Source organism: Gasterosteus aculeatus, chromosome 18, assembly GCF_964276395.1.
Source record: "Gasterosteus aculeatus chromosome 18, fGasAcu3.hap1.1, whole genome shotgun sequence".
NCBI lineage: Eukaryota > Metazoa > Chordata > Actinopteri > Perciformes > Gasterosteidae > Gasterosteus > Gasterosteus aculeatus.
The window spans coordinates 263,372-276,648 of record NC_135706.1 but is presented as its reverse complement, the minus strand read 5'-3'; the positions used below and the strand labels follow the sequence as shown (position 1 = coordinate 276,648).

Sequence of the window (13,277 nt, the reverse complement as noted above, 5' to 3'; positions counted from 1 at the left end):
TCTCTCCTGTTTCTTTCGCTCATCCTTCATGTTTCCTCCACTCACCCGTTTCCTCCACTCTCTCCTGTTTCCTCCTCTCCCGTGTCCTCCTCTCCCGTGTCCTCCTCTCCCGTTTCCTCCACTCTCCCTTGTTTCCTCCACTCTCCCTTGTTTCCTCCACTCTCCCTTGTTTCCTCCACTCTCCCCTGTTTCCTCCACTCGCCCTTGTTTCCTCCACTCTCCCTTCATGTTTCCTCCACTCACCCCTGTTTCCTCCACTCTCTCCTGTTTCTTTCGCTCATCCTTCATGTTTCCTCCACTCACCCGTTTCCTCCACTCTCTCCTGTTTCCTCCACTCTCCCGTTTCCTCCTCTCCCGTGTCCTCCTCTCCCGTGTCCTCCTCTCCCGTTTCCTCCACTCTCCCTTGTTTCCTCCACTCTCCCTTGTTTCCTCCACTCACCCCTGTTTCCTCCACTCACCCCTGTTTCCTCCACTCTCCCTTCTCCTCCACACTCTCCTGTTTCCTCCCCTCTCCCTTCTTGTTTCCTCCACTCACCCGTTTCCTCCACTCTCCCTTCTTGTTTCCTCCACTCACCCGTTTCCTCCACTCTCCCTTCATGTTTCCTCCCCTCACCCTTCATGTTTCCTCCCCTCTCCCCTCTTCTTTCCTCCCCTCTCCCCCCTTGTTTCCTCCCCTCTCCCCCCTTGTTTCCTCCCCTCTCCCCTCTTGTTCACGCTTCTACTCTCATGCAGGAGGTACAGAAGTGCCAAATGCAGGACCAGCAGACTAAACTCTTTTCCCCACTGACTCACAACTGCTCTGCACTTTAGCCCGTTAGGATGTCAAGTACTGTTACTGTGCTGTTCATTTATATTGCACACATTTCATTTAATTTCATTTCAGTTTTTATTTTACGACCTGCTCAGTTTTGCACTTTTCCCCTTACCTCATTTTTATTTTATTTTTTATTTTTTATTTTATTTCATGTACATTTATGTAAATATTGTATTTTTATTTTAAAATCGGTCGGCTTTCCAGAAAAGGCAAGCACAAGAATTTCAATACACAGGCGTGTGTAACTGACAATAAAACTGTCTGAATGTTGTCTCCTCTCCTCACACAGGCAGCTCCAGGAGCTGCAGAGGCAGAAGGAGGTGGAACGGGAGCAGCAGGAGCGCGAGGCGCTGGAGCGTCAGGAACGGGAGCGCGTGGAGAGGGAGGCGCAGGCGGAGCGGGAGCGCCTGGAGCAGCAGGAGCGCGAGCTGATGGAGAAGGAGAAGGCAGAGCAGGAGCAGCTGGACAGAGAGCAGCAGGACTGGGAGAGAGGACGACGCGTCTCCAACGCCGGTGAGTGAAGCCCTTTGGTTCCTGCTCAGCCTCCGGTCCGAGGCCTTTCTCATCATCTGATGGTCTGTGGCTTAGCCACAGCATTCAAATACTAAAACACATGCTTCAATTCCTCCAAGAGAGCTGCTTTCTGGGGGGAGGGGTTGAAAAGGTGCAGCTTCACCATTCCTTCTGTGCATTGCATTGTGGGAGACTTTAACATGCAGCTAGTTCTGGTCTTAGTTAAGTCCTTGAGTCCAGCTCATCTCTATTGACCCCTGCGTGGTGGGTTTGTCCTGCAGGCCTCGGCCTCTTGCCTTTCCTATCCAGCGCTACGACTGTTAGCTTCCTCTCCTATTGCTAAGCTACAGTGCTCACAGGCTGGACACGCTAAGGCACCGGGGAACCATTGTCCTCCTCCAGAGGGACAGGCCGCGGTGTAAAGTCCAGCTGTGATGGATCAGGGCTTTTCCTGTTGTCTCGTGATAGAAAGGAGGGACCGGGTCGGTGGCGTGGGGGTAGAGAGGGTGCGCTCGAGCTCCGGCTGCCCCATGTCCCAAGTCAAAGTGTCCCTGAGCAAGACACCTAACCCCTAATTGCTCCCCGGGCAAAAATGTAAAAAGCCATGAGTTAAAAATGACTTATATGACCTGTAATGTAATGTGAGGGTTAGGGGTTAATCCGTGCAGCACACACAGGATCGCCGCTGTTACTCAGAGGCTAAAAATACACCATCAGGGACAATGGTTGAGACCCCTAGGTAGGTGTGTGTGTGTGTGTGTGTGTGTGTGCATAAATAAGAAGGAGGAGTTACTTCACATGTCATACACCATTAAAGTCAAAGAAAGATGTGTGCAGCTGGAACGAGCTGTCTTGTGACTCATTAGGTGTGTGTGTGTGTGTGTGTGTGTGTGTGTGTGTGTGTGTCACCACACAGCCTCCAGCTCCGAAATGAAGGTAGAACTAGAACCACACAGGGTTCTCCAGTTTGCCCTTGTTTGACAGGGTTCCAGGTATACATAGAACCATACTGAACCATCTGTAAAGGGTCCATCCAGAACCCCACACGGACCACCTGGGCTACTGGTTCTATCTAGAACCTCTCTGGAGGTATTCAAAACACCATGGCTATACTATATATATATATATATATATATATATATATATATATATATATATATATCTCTATCTAAGGAGAAGTGGAGCAGAAGATGAACGTGGGATTAACAACCTTCCCAGCAACCGCATATGGCAGCTCCATAGCCCGAGGCTACGCTACGTGCTACGCGCTACACGCTAGGCTACTCACAGTCAAGCTCATTAGTTCTTTAGTTAGAGGGGCGGCTCAGCTGGGACACACACGTACAAAATCCCCCAAATAATCTTCCTCTCCCCAAAAAGGTGCAGTGCAATCAGAGAAGGAACATCAAGCACCTATTTCACACTATTATTCAGACTAACAATCCGTTTTTGTATTTTGACGAACGTTAAAATCACGGTGCATGCTGGGCCTTTTGTGGTCCGATCTACTGCGTTACTGTCCGTCTCTCTCTCCTCTTGCCGAGAAGACGTGAGGGCCTTTGTGTCCCCGCTGCTAACTCCTGTCCACTAACACAGCTGTCCACAAAGTACACAACCTGCAGTGCAACTGTGCTGGTTTTTCCTGCTTCATCTTCTTCTCTTTTGTCCTCCTCCTTCCTTCTGTCTCTCCTGTCCCTCCTGTGTGCATGACCACTGCTTCCTTCTGTCCTTCCTTCCCCTCCTGTCCTCGTCCCCGCGACGTCCGTTTGCGCGGCGCGCGTCTTTAGCGTTTGAGAGCAGCCTGTACAGTCAGGAGTACAGTGGGACGTCCTCCTCGGAAGCGGCGCCCGCCTACCCGCCACCCGGGACGCCGTCACCCTCCTTTGCCACCCCGCCGACCCCGCCTCTAAGACACTCGGCCTCCCGATTCGCCACCTCGCTAGGCTCCGCCTTCCACCCGGTGCTGCCTCACTACGCCACCGTCCCGAGGCGGCAGCAGGCCTCCCCCCAAGCCCCGCCCCCTGCCCCCGCTCCGGCCCCCGACCCGCATCCACCAGCCAAGTCCGTGGTGTGGTCGGCGTGCAACTTCACGCCCCTGCCCCCCTCGCCACCCGTCATGATCAGCAGCCCCCCAGGGAAGGCTGCCGGCCCGCGGCCGCTCCTCCCCCTCGCGACCCCCTCGCCTCTCACCCAGAAGCCGCCCTCGCCGGCCCCCAATGGCCCGCCCAGCTTCCCCGCGCCGTCGCCCGTTACCATCACGCACGGCCAAACCCCCTTTGGCGTTGCCTGCCCCACCCCGCCTCCGCCTCCCACCCCGCCCCCTCTCCCCTCCCCCTTGGCCCCCCGTCTGTCTACCTCCTCCGTCTCGTCTCCCCCCTCCTCATCCCAGGCTCCTGGTGTGCCCTCTCCCTTCACAGCAACCCCTACCGCCGCCGCCGCCGCCGCCGCCGAGCACCTCTCCCTCCCTGTGAGCCCGGGCCTGTCGGGGCCGGGGGAGGCGGACGCGGCCCCGGGGGGCCAGGGGGGCTCCTGCTGTCAAGCCCAGCCCCAGGGTGAGTCACACCACTAACAGCGGGGGGGCGTTACCTCGCTCCCATAATACAGCACATATGGGGGGGGGGAGGGGTAGAAGTGGCACGGCCTGTCCGCCCGTCTGAGAGCACGCCATCAGGTCGCCATCAGCTGCTCCTTTGTCCTCCAGGCCGCCCGTAGATCTCATTTCCATCAGTTTGGATCCTCTAGTCGGTAATTGGGTTCTGTAGCTGTAACTTCACGCCGTTTATTCCAGTTAATAAACCTAATTATTGTAATAAAAGTTACATTCATGTGATTAAAGGTGTTTGTTTTGGGTTTGTGAGCTGCAGTGAAGCTGCTACATTCAGCTTGGTAGATGTTCTGAACCCAGACAAGGCGCCGTGTAGTTTGAACGTGGTTGAATGGGAATATGGGAACAAATGCGTTGGTTAACAGGTTTCCGTGGCGATAAGCCACTCCTTCTTTCAGGCGCAGCTAGCGTGTACGATGCAAAAAAACATACAAATAATCCTGCAAAGAAATGTCCCACAAAAACTGCCCCCGCGTTGAGCGATTACCCGAGAAGACACATGAGTCACATGACTGAGGCGTCAGCATCTATCTAAAGACTTTCTCATGTGTCTCTGGCATGTGGACGCGCTCAAAGGACGGACAACAAGTGTATTAGTTGGTATCGTCTATTACGTCACCAAATACGGAGGATTGAAAATCATTTCTGCTGTTCTGTCGACAACTGTAGAGTTAATAATAAGCCCCGCGCCTTCATGTACAGACAATACGCACTGATCCGTAATGCTGCATGCTGGTCATGTGACCTGTGGACGACCTCTTCATTTCAGCAGGTTAGGGTCACATGTTGCTGCATGGAGGACACAAACAACAACATCATTTACTTACAGTCCAAACAACAAAAGGTTGAATTCCCTGTGTCTCCCCCCCCGACAGAAGTGGCGCAGACCTTGGGGTCGACTGCCCCCGCCCCTCCCCCGCCGCCGCCGCCGCCCCTGCCACCCGGCTCCACTGTGACCTCGCCGGCCGGCCACCCTCCGCCGCCGCCGGCTCCCCCGCTGCCCCCCGGGATGACTCCAGGCGGGACCCCCCCTCCTCCTCCACCAGGTCCGCCTCCTCCCACCGGAGCCCCGCTCCCTCCACCGGCGCCCCCGCTTCCCGCCGGACTGTTCTCCCCCGCCGAGGACCGCCCCCTCTCGGGCCTGGCCGCCGCCCTCGCCGGGGCCAAGCTGCGCAAAGTGGGCCGGGTGAGAGAGAGACCCCCCCCACACACACACACACACTGCGTTCACACACGCTGCGTTCACACATGATCACACACACACACACATACACACACACACACTGCGTTCACACATGATCACACACACACACACACACACGCTGCGTTCACACATGATCACACACACACACACACACACACACACACTGCGTTCACACATGATCACACACACACACACACACACGCTGCGTTCACACATGATCACACACACACACACACACACACACACACGCTGCGTTCACACATGATCACACACACACATGAAGAAGTTGCTCTGCCTTGTCCTCCCTCAGAGTGACGATGGGGGGGCCGCTCTGGCAGCAGCCATGCTGGGGGCCGGGGGGGCCAAGTCCGAAGCCAGAGGCAACGGGCCGGTGCCTGGAGGAGGAGGGCTCATGGAAGAGATGAGCGCCCTATTGGCCAGGAGGTAGAGTCACTTTGGCCCCATTGGATCTCCTTTTCCTTTGCAGTCAGAACCACAGATGTATAGAAATAAATGTATAGAAATAAATGTATAGAAATAAATGGTAAAAAGGGTGTTTTGACTTAAAATACAGCAGCAACTGTCAGAAAGGAAAAGCCACCATCTTATTTTGAGGAAAAAACAATGACGTGTAATTTAACTGCTGCTAATTATCTCCAAAAACCTGAATGTCTATAAAACCTCCTCCTTTCCCAAATCCACATGCCCCTCAATCACTTCTGTTATATCATATATGATATCATGTATGATATCATGTATGCATATCATATGTCAACTGCTGACTGTGGTCCGATCTGTCACAGGAGGAGAATCGCCGAGAAGGGCTCGTCTCCTGAACCCGACCAGAGATCGGTGAGTCCCAAAGGATCCTCCTGGCCACTGATCACTGCACAATAGCTGCTCCTGGACCACAATCCAGTCTGATCCACTGAACTCAAACAGGCTCCTGTGAGCCTTTATTTGCACAGCAGCATTTCATCATGTCCCAGGTCCGTCCTCCCAGCGATCCCACTCACTTGCCCATTGCTGCTTTTAATCATTAGCTTTAAGCTAACGTCAGTGAAACTTGTGCACTTGTGTCGCGTCTCACGCCTGACGGATCGTTTTATTTTAAAATGAAAAAGTCCAAATATCTTCCTCCAAATGAATCTGTTAATCGTAGGTTTTGTATAATGAAGCGGTTGGTCTTCTTTATTTTAGCTTGGAAACTTTACATTTCGCCTTAATGCTTCTAGTGTAAATAAAAGAGAAACCAAAAGCTAGCAGTGTCAGCATGACTGGTTAAACTGCACCGTTTGTTTCCCACATGTGACCTTTGAACCCTGTCTGCTAAACAGGAGGAGGGCGAGATCAACACGACCCCTAAAGTGTCAGCCTGTAGCACACCGGGTGAGTGTGTTAATTCTTCCTGATCCGGGTCTCTCTCCCCTGTGACCCTGACAGGCCACGTACTAATGTTAATGTCTCCGCCGTGTCGTCTTCTGCAGACACGGCCAGGAAGCCGTGGGACAGAACAAACACCCTGAACGGTAGCAAGTCTCCAGTCATCGGACGGTACGCCTTCTTCCCCCCTCTCTCGTACCTCGTAGAAGTTAAAACAATGATTAAATGGACATTTGTGTCAATGGTTAGCAAACGTCCACCATATTAAAACATTGGCGTCGGCTAGCTTAGCATGATGCCCGCTGGGGGCTAACATCACTGCAGCTCGCGCTGCCTTCATGTGCACGCTGGCTGCATGTCGCCGTTTGAAGAATGCGTCACACCCCCAGTGCACATTTCTAATGGAGGGCGACGTTCAGCCTTTGGGTCGGGAACAGAAAACCTCAACTGGAGGTTAATACGGTGCTACGTGTTCAAAGACGGCACGGCCGCCTTCCCAATGACGCTACCGGCCGCCGTCTCCGCGGCGCACTGGTTTCACTTCCTGGTTGTAAAGTCGTGCGTGTGTTGCAGAGCGATTCACCTCCAGAACAACAGGCGGAGTCACGTGTTCTGTTGAAGACGACCTGGAGAGTCACGTCTATTTATGTATTGGTTTATTTATTGATCATAGACTTTATTGCCCCGTGCATCCACACTGCTGCTTTTCATCAAGGACACATTTGTCCCGTATTTTCCTCCACGACTTTGTTCCCCTCGTGTGCGGCGATCTCCCTCCGTGAATCCAACCCGCTTCTAAACCCGCCAATGGCGTCTCGTACAAGCGCTCATATTTACGCATTTCTTCCCACAGAAGTTCTTCAATCTGCTCCGTTCTCTCGTAAACATTCTTGGTTTTAATAATGTCGGTATCGGGCTGAAAGCGGAGGTGTGAGACTCCGTAAAGGACGTAGTCAGCGGACCAATCACAGCCTGGTGCTGCAGGAGGAAAATGTCTCGACACACGCGAGGACGCGTGAAAACGCAGAAGCATAAACTAGGCTTTAGAGCGGCCCTGACCCCCACCCTGACCCCCACCCTGACCCCCACCCTGACCCCCACCCTGACCCCCACCCCGACCCTGCCCTCTTGTAAAGTGGGTGTCTCTCACACAGACGGGAGTCTCCGTGGAGAAACCCCGTGGCAGCAGATTCCTCCAGCAGGTACAGAGAAGGACGCTCGGGACACTTTGAGAAATCTCTTTTCTCTAATCTCCTTTTCATTTTTCTCATCGAGGTTTGCAGTGATGGTTTTGTTGGGGGGGGGGTGGGGGGGGTTCCACACAGGAACCCTTGAACCGGGCCGGCGAGACCTGATGGTACAAACCCTTTGGAGGCGATGGGCTCGTTTTGGGCTCCACTCGGTCATTGATGTGTTCGCCTGCTGCTCTACACCCACCCTGCCATCTAAGACGTGTCCGCCCAGCAGACCTGGCACAGGGTTATCACCCAGCCGGCCCCCACAGATAACGCCACCGTGCACAAGTGTGTGCGCGTTAACACACATGCATAAGAGAGAGAGAGAGAGAGAGAGAGAGAGAGAGCAACTACTTCCTGCACGGCGAAGTGGCCCCGCCGTCTCTCTGCAGGACGACACCTCCTCTGCGCTGCGGCTGCTCTGGAGGAGCCGCAGCCGAGCTCGTTTCCTTTTCTTTCCTCCTCGTCTCCTTCCTGTCGCGCTGCCCGGACCAGCGCTCTTATCACTTTTCCTCAGACGTGTGAGAAGAAGCCGTCGCGTTGGCTTCGAGGAACGTAGGAAACAGGTCCAGGTTAGACCGGTGCAGCGGCGCCAGGACCCTCTCTGATGCTCAGGACCGTCACAAGAACCGAACCGCCATACTTCCCTTTGTTGGTCCAGGCGTTTGTGTGCTGACATGCACGTGTCCCCCAAATCAGTGTGCATGTCCACGATTTGGTTCCTTAACTTGCAGTACCTTTTCTGTGTGTGTGTGTGTGTGTGTGTGTGTGTGTGTGGTATTGTTAGCATTCCTATTCCTTAGTGTTAGTGTGGTCACATCTGTGCGGCTCTATAGACCTGCAGTCAGAGCGGCGCCGCTTTCTCCTCCAATGAGGTTCTTTGTCCCTCCTCACAGGCCTAAATCCACCCCGACACCCACTGCGTCCCTCGGCGCCAACGGTGTGCCAACAGAAGCAGTCGACTATGACCGGTTGAAACAGGTGAGTCCACACACACACACACACACACACACACTTCATTCTGTTACATTTCCAGAAGAGAACTGTGCACATTGGATACATCAGGCTTGTCTCCCATATTAAAGGGTTCTATAGAGGGAATTTGGGTGTGTCTGTGTATCATAGAAATCTTGTGTCTCCTTGTTTTTAGGAATTAAATGAAATAAATGATATAAATCAGGCTATAAATGAACAAACCACAAGCAAATCTTTCTGTAAATAGAGTTGACAGTATAGTTTTGATATAATATATATTGTGAAAACGCTACAGGTGAATAAAGTAAAACATCTTTACTCAAAGACATCACCATGAAACCTCCCCAGGGGACGAGCAGGACTCACGTGGGCCAAGAAATGAGACAGAACCGACATGTTGGGTCCTCGTCATGAGCATCAAGAGGCTACAATGACCTAAAGGAAAACAGTGTTGCATGCTGTTTGTGCACACGGCGGTGCAACTTCTTCGATGCTAGATGCTAAAGCTAGATAGCATGCGCTGAATCCGCCGATGTCCTGAATACGTCTCACTCTGTCGTCCTCACGGAGACGATGGACTGACTTTCTGGCGTGATGACGCTGCTGATCATTCTGTATCCAGGCCGATCTGTCCACTCAGCAGGGGAACATGGGGTGTATTTGTAGTCCCTCGACACGCTGGTGGACGTGTCCGTATAGTTTCAGGACCATGAGTTGAGCCCAAAGGTGACTCCGTTGTGTTTCTGTCTTTCAGGACATCTTGGATGAGATGAGGAAGGAGCTGTCGAAGCTAAAAGAAGAGCTCATCGATGGTATTTCTCATTTCTCACCTCTCACACACTTCATCCTAATGAATATTCCATTTCAAAGTAGGTCCAAGAACACGTCACACTGAATTATGAAACCTTTTATTTACCAAACTAGTTTTCGCGGTTCTGTCCAGTTAATGTTTGCACCGTGTGAGAAGTAGGGTCATTTTCTCACAGACTTCTACACAACTTGACTTAGCTGGTCAGCTGAGACATTACAGGTTTGTACTCATTAGCTTCACGCAGCATCCTCCCGCCCTGTAGTTCAATCCATTTTATTTTGTAGAGCCCAAAATCGCAAATTACTAATTAGCCTCAGAGGGCTTTACAGTCTGTACACATACAACATCCTCTGCCCCGAAACCACCATCAGCACAGAGAAACTCCCCAGACAATGAATAAACCTTCCAAGAGGGAAAAAAGGGAAGAAACCTCAGTGAGAACGTCAGAGGAGGATCCGTCTCCTGATGGACGACTACAATGATGTCATGAGGACAGAATGAACAATGTATAATACATGAGACTATATGACAGAAATGATTCAAGTAACTGTGAGTAGTAAACCAGACGCACAGCAGGACCACTGCAGGGACCACCACCATCACATAGAACCACCATCACATAGAACCACCATCACATAGAACCACCGTCAGATAGAACCACCGTCACATAGAACCACCGTCACATAGAGCCACCGTCACATAGAACCACCGTCACATAGAACCACCGTCACATAGAACCACCGTCACATAGAACCACCGTCACATAGAACCACCGTCACATAGAACCACCGTCACATAGAACCACCGTCACGTAGAACCACCATCAGGTAGAACCACCATCCACAGAAGCCTGTGGGGAGGGAGAGCACAGAGACTTTAGGAGAGGGTAATGTCGGTTTATGAGTAAAGTAATATGATTAATATCTAAAATAATGATGATGATGATGATGATGGCAGCAGCAGGCGTCAGCAGGGCCACGGCAGGTGTCAGGACCAGGGTCCAGAAGGAACCACGATCTACGGAGTAGTAAGAAGTACCACGACCTTTAACCTTCCATTCCTCACACGCACCTGTCTATTTGTGTCTGCAGCCATCAGGGAGGAGCTCGGAAGGTCCAGCTCGGCGTAGAGGAGCCAAACTCCTCTCCAAAAAACCACCGGACACAAGACCACCGTCCATTTGAAGACATGCCGATACCACATCGAAATCACATCAAACAATAAAGCAACAGCGACAACTATCATGTCGATGCTGGAAGAGAGCGAGAGAGGACGTTCTACGAGGCAGCAATGGACAGTCACAAAACGGACAGTGTTGGAGAGGACGGAGCCCCCATCTCCTCCTCCTCCCCCCTCTGAGGGCCGAAAGATAATTCCTCTCTAATAAAACACACACACACCAACTCTTTGATACTGTATTATCCCATCGACACGCAGGTGACCTATGACCTGATGCAAGGAATACAAACGTTTGTCATTTGCTATCAGAAAGGCACGTTTCATTAACGAGCTTGGAAGAGGGGGGGGACGTAAAATAAAAACCCTTTTTCCCATAATGCCATAGGGGTAGCGTGCGTGTGCGTGTGTGTGCGTGCGTGTGCGTGCGTGTGCGTGTGTGCGTGTGCGTGACCGACAGTCTCTGGTGAACTGCAGGACACTGTAAAGCTCGTCTTCCTCAAATACTATTTTAACCTGAATATGTACAAACGAGAAAGAAACAAGTTATTTAGAAGAAGAAAAAAAGCATCTATCAACCACGTCGGTTTCAGTGTGGATCTTCGGCGGGATCACGTAGCCCGTCGGCCCCGTCGGCCCCGCTGGCCCCGTCGGCCCCGCCGGCCCTTGAGGCGGGATGCTCTCTTTGGAATCCGAACCGCGAGCGCCGCGTGCTGTTTTCACCGCCTCTCTGTCGCTCGCCACCGAGCGCCAGCCGCCCCTTTGGCCGTGTGGACAACAGGGACATTTTCCTCGTTGGACGCGTTTGGGTTCCCTGTCTGCATGTACCGTCTCGGTCCTCTTGTCGTGTCACGGAGCGGCGCAGAGGCCACGAGTCTGCCGCCAAATCCTGCAAGTTTTCTTACAAGCAATAAGTGTAGCATCTCTTTTTTAAAGCCCCCCCAGTCCGAGGCCACTGAACATTTTTTGGATGTCTCGTGTGTCCTTTCTGTGGGCCGGACCCCCGGGTGGACGGTGCTCCCACCACGTCGTCTCTCGTCAACTCTATCGCAGATATTCTGTGGCTCCGTGGGGAAAGACTAGAACATCCCATCTCACGGTCCAACGCGGTTCCTAAATCACAGCACTCGTATTTTTATTTTCCATAAAAATCCAACCGCTTTGGAGCTGAACAGCGTTTCTAATCATGTTGTTATTATTTTACTGCATTCATAGAGCTGATTGAAAGGTGACGGGACCATTTAATATCTCCTGCTTACTGACGACGTGCCTCATCTTCTCTCTCTCTGCCTTTTTCGTGTCATAATCGCTTCACCTGTACGTTCCCGAGGCTTCACGGGGATGAAGGGCGACTTTATTCTCCTCCAGTTCTGTTTCACGGAAGTACAATCAAGCTGAGAGGGAAATGTCTAAATACTGTAGCATGAGATCCGGACGGCGGGACGGATCCAGTGATGTGGACCCCAGCGGGGGCTGACGGGACCCTCCAAGTTGATATCTGAAGTTGTGTTTTAGCATCTATGAATATCGTAACATCTCGATGGTCACGACCATCGAATAGAGAACTTTTACCGGCAGTATGATTCACCAGTTCTTCTATCAGTGGGCCGGCTATAAAACAAAGAATGGTCCAAATGGTATTACGGCTAAAAGCATCTTGCATTTATTCCTCCGATTCCCATAAGCTCAATTTCTCTGTTTTGTTCAGTTTGAGAGGTCGTACAGAGGACGTGGCGCTGGTAAACGTTTCCGATGGAAGGAAAGCTTGACTGTTGGTGAAGCTTCGTGGTTTGTGCCTTGTTCCCAAGTTGCATTTAATATGTCGAACATATAAGATGACTCGTAATAATATCTAGGGGCTGTCGTTCTGATCACAAGCGGTTGTAATTTAGTTTGTTTCTTTTTCCTCATGTGTATTTAAAGGGAGAAGTTGGGTCACCTCGGTACTGTTCCCAACATCACACCGCTGAGAGGTACAATCAAGCTTCGGAGACGCGAGGCCCTTCGCTCCCGCGTCATTTATTCTAAACCTGAAGTCCAGATGAGTCCGAGTTGTTCTGTGACGCCACTCAGACCACGCGTGTGTTCAGCCAATCAGCTTTCTTCACTTGCTCGGAAATCTGTCTTTTTATGTTGAAATGGGTTTGGTCCTCTGCAGCGACGTTGTCTCCATGCTGACGGGACGCTCGTCTCTGTCCGTAGTCGCGGTTCTGTGAAGGAGTTGTGTCACTCAGAAGACTTGTTCTTTATTCGACTGCATTGTACCATAATGTTCTCATGTTAATTAGTCTTTTCTTACACGTTAACACATTGTTTTTCGTTAGAGCAAATTAAATAAAACTTGCAATACAAGACTCAAAGCTTTTTCTTTTAGAGTGACGTTAGGAACCATGAAGCCGTTACACACCGAAAGTGTCCCCAACAAACGCGCAAGTGACATTTATTCGCATGTGGATATTATTATGTGTCTTGGGCTTTTATTGTGAAAGATATGAACCGAGGACTAGATTTAGCTTCTTTGTCAAGGTTGAAGGTATAATAAAATCTGCCTTCCTAGTCGG

General features: G+C 51.5%; 1 protein-coding gene across 11 annotated transcripts in view; it reads left to right on the top strand.

Moving 5' to 3' along the window:
• The window catches only part of enah (ENAH actin regulator), a 57,742-nt gene extending 44,672 nt beyond the window's left edge, over nucleotides 1-13,070 (top strand). For 4 of the 11 annotated variants that reach the window (XM_040160221.2, XM_078094047.1, XM_040160219.2 and 1 more), the window contains exons 5-14: nucleotides 1,104-1,327; nucleotides 3,115-3,879; nucleotides 4,808-5,118; nucleotides 5,447-5,580; nucleotides 5,940-5,988; nucleotides 6,474-6,525; nucleotides 6,624-6,690; nucleotides 8,651-8,735; nucleotides 9,484-9,541; nucleotides 10,632-13,070. In XM_040160221.2, the coding sequence (XP_040016155.2) occupies nucleotides 1,104-1,327; nucleotides 3,115-3,879; nucleotides 4,808-5,118; nucleotides 5,447-5,580; nucleotides 5,940-5,988; nucleotides 6,474-6,525; nucleotides 6,624-6,690; nucleotides 8,651-8,735; nucleotides 9,484-9,541; nucleotides 10,632-10,669 (1,783 nt within the window). In that variant the 3' untranslated portion in view covers nucleotides 10,670-13,070. The remainder of the gene's footprint in view (nucleotides 1-1,103; nucleotides 1,328-3,114; nucleotides 3,880-4,807; nucleotides 5,119-5,446; nucleotides 5,581-5,939; nucleotides 5,989-6,473; nucleotides 6,526-6,623; nucleotides 6,691-8,650; nucleotides 8,736-9,483; nucleotides 9,542-10,631) is intronic. The other 7 variants (XM_078094051.1, XM_078094052.1, XM_040160224.2 and 4 more) reach the window with 2 other exon arrangements.
• The last annotated feature ends 207 nt before the right edge of the window (nucleotides 13,071-13,277 follow it).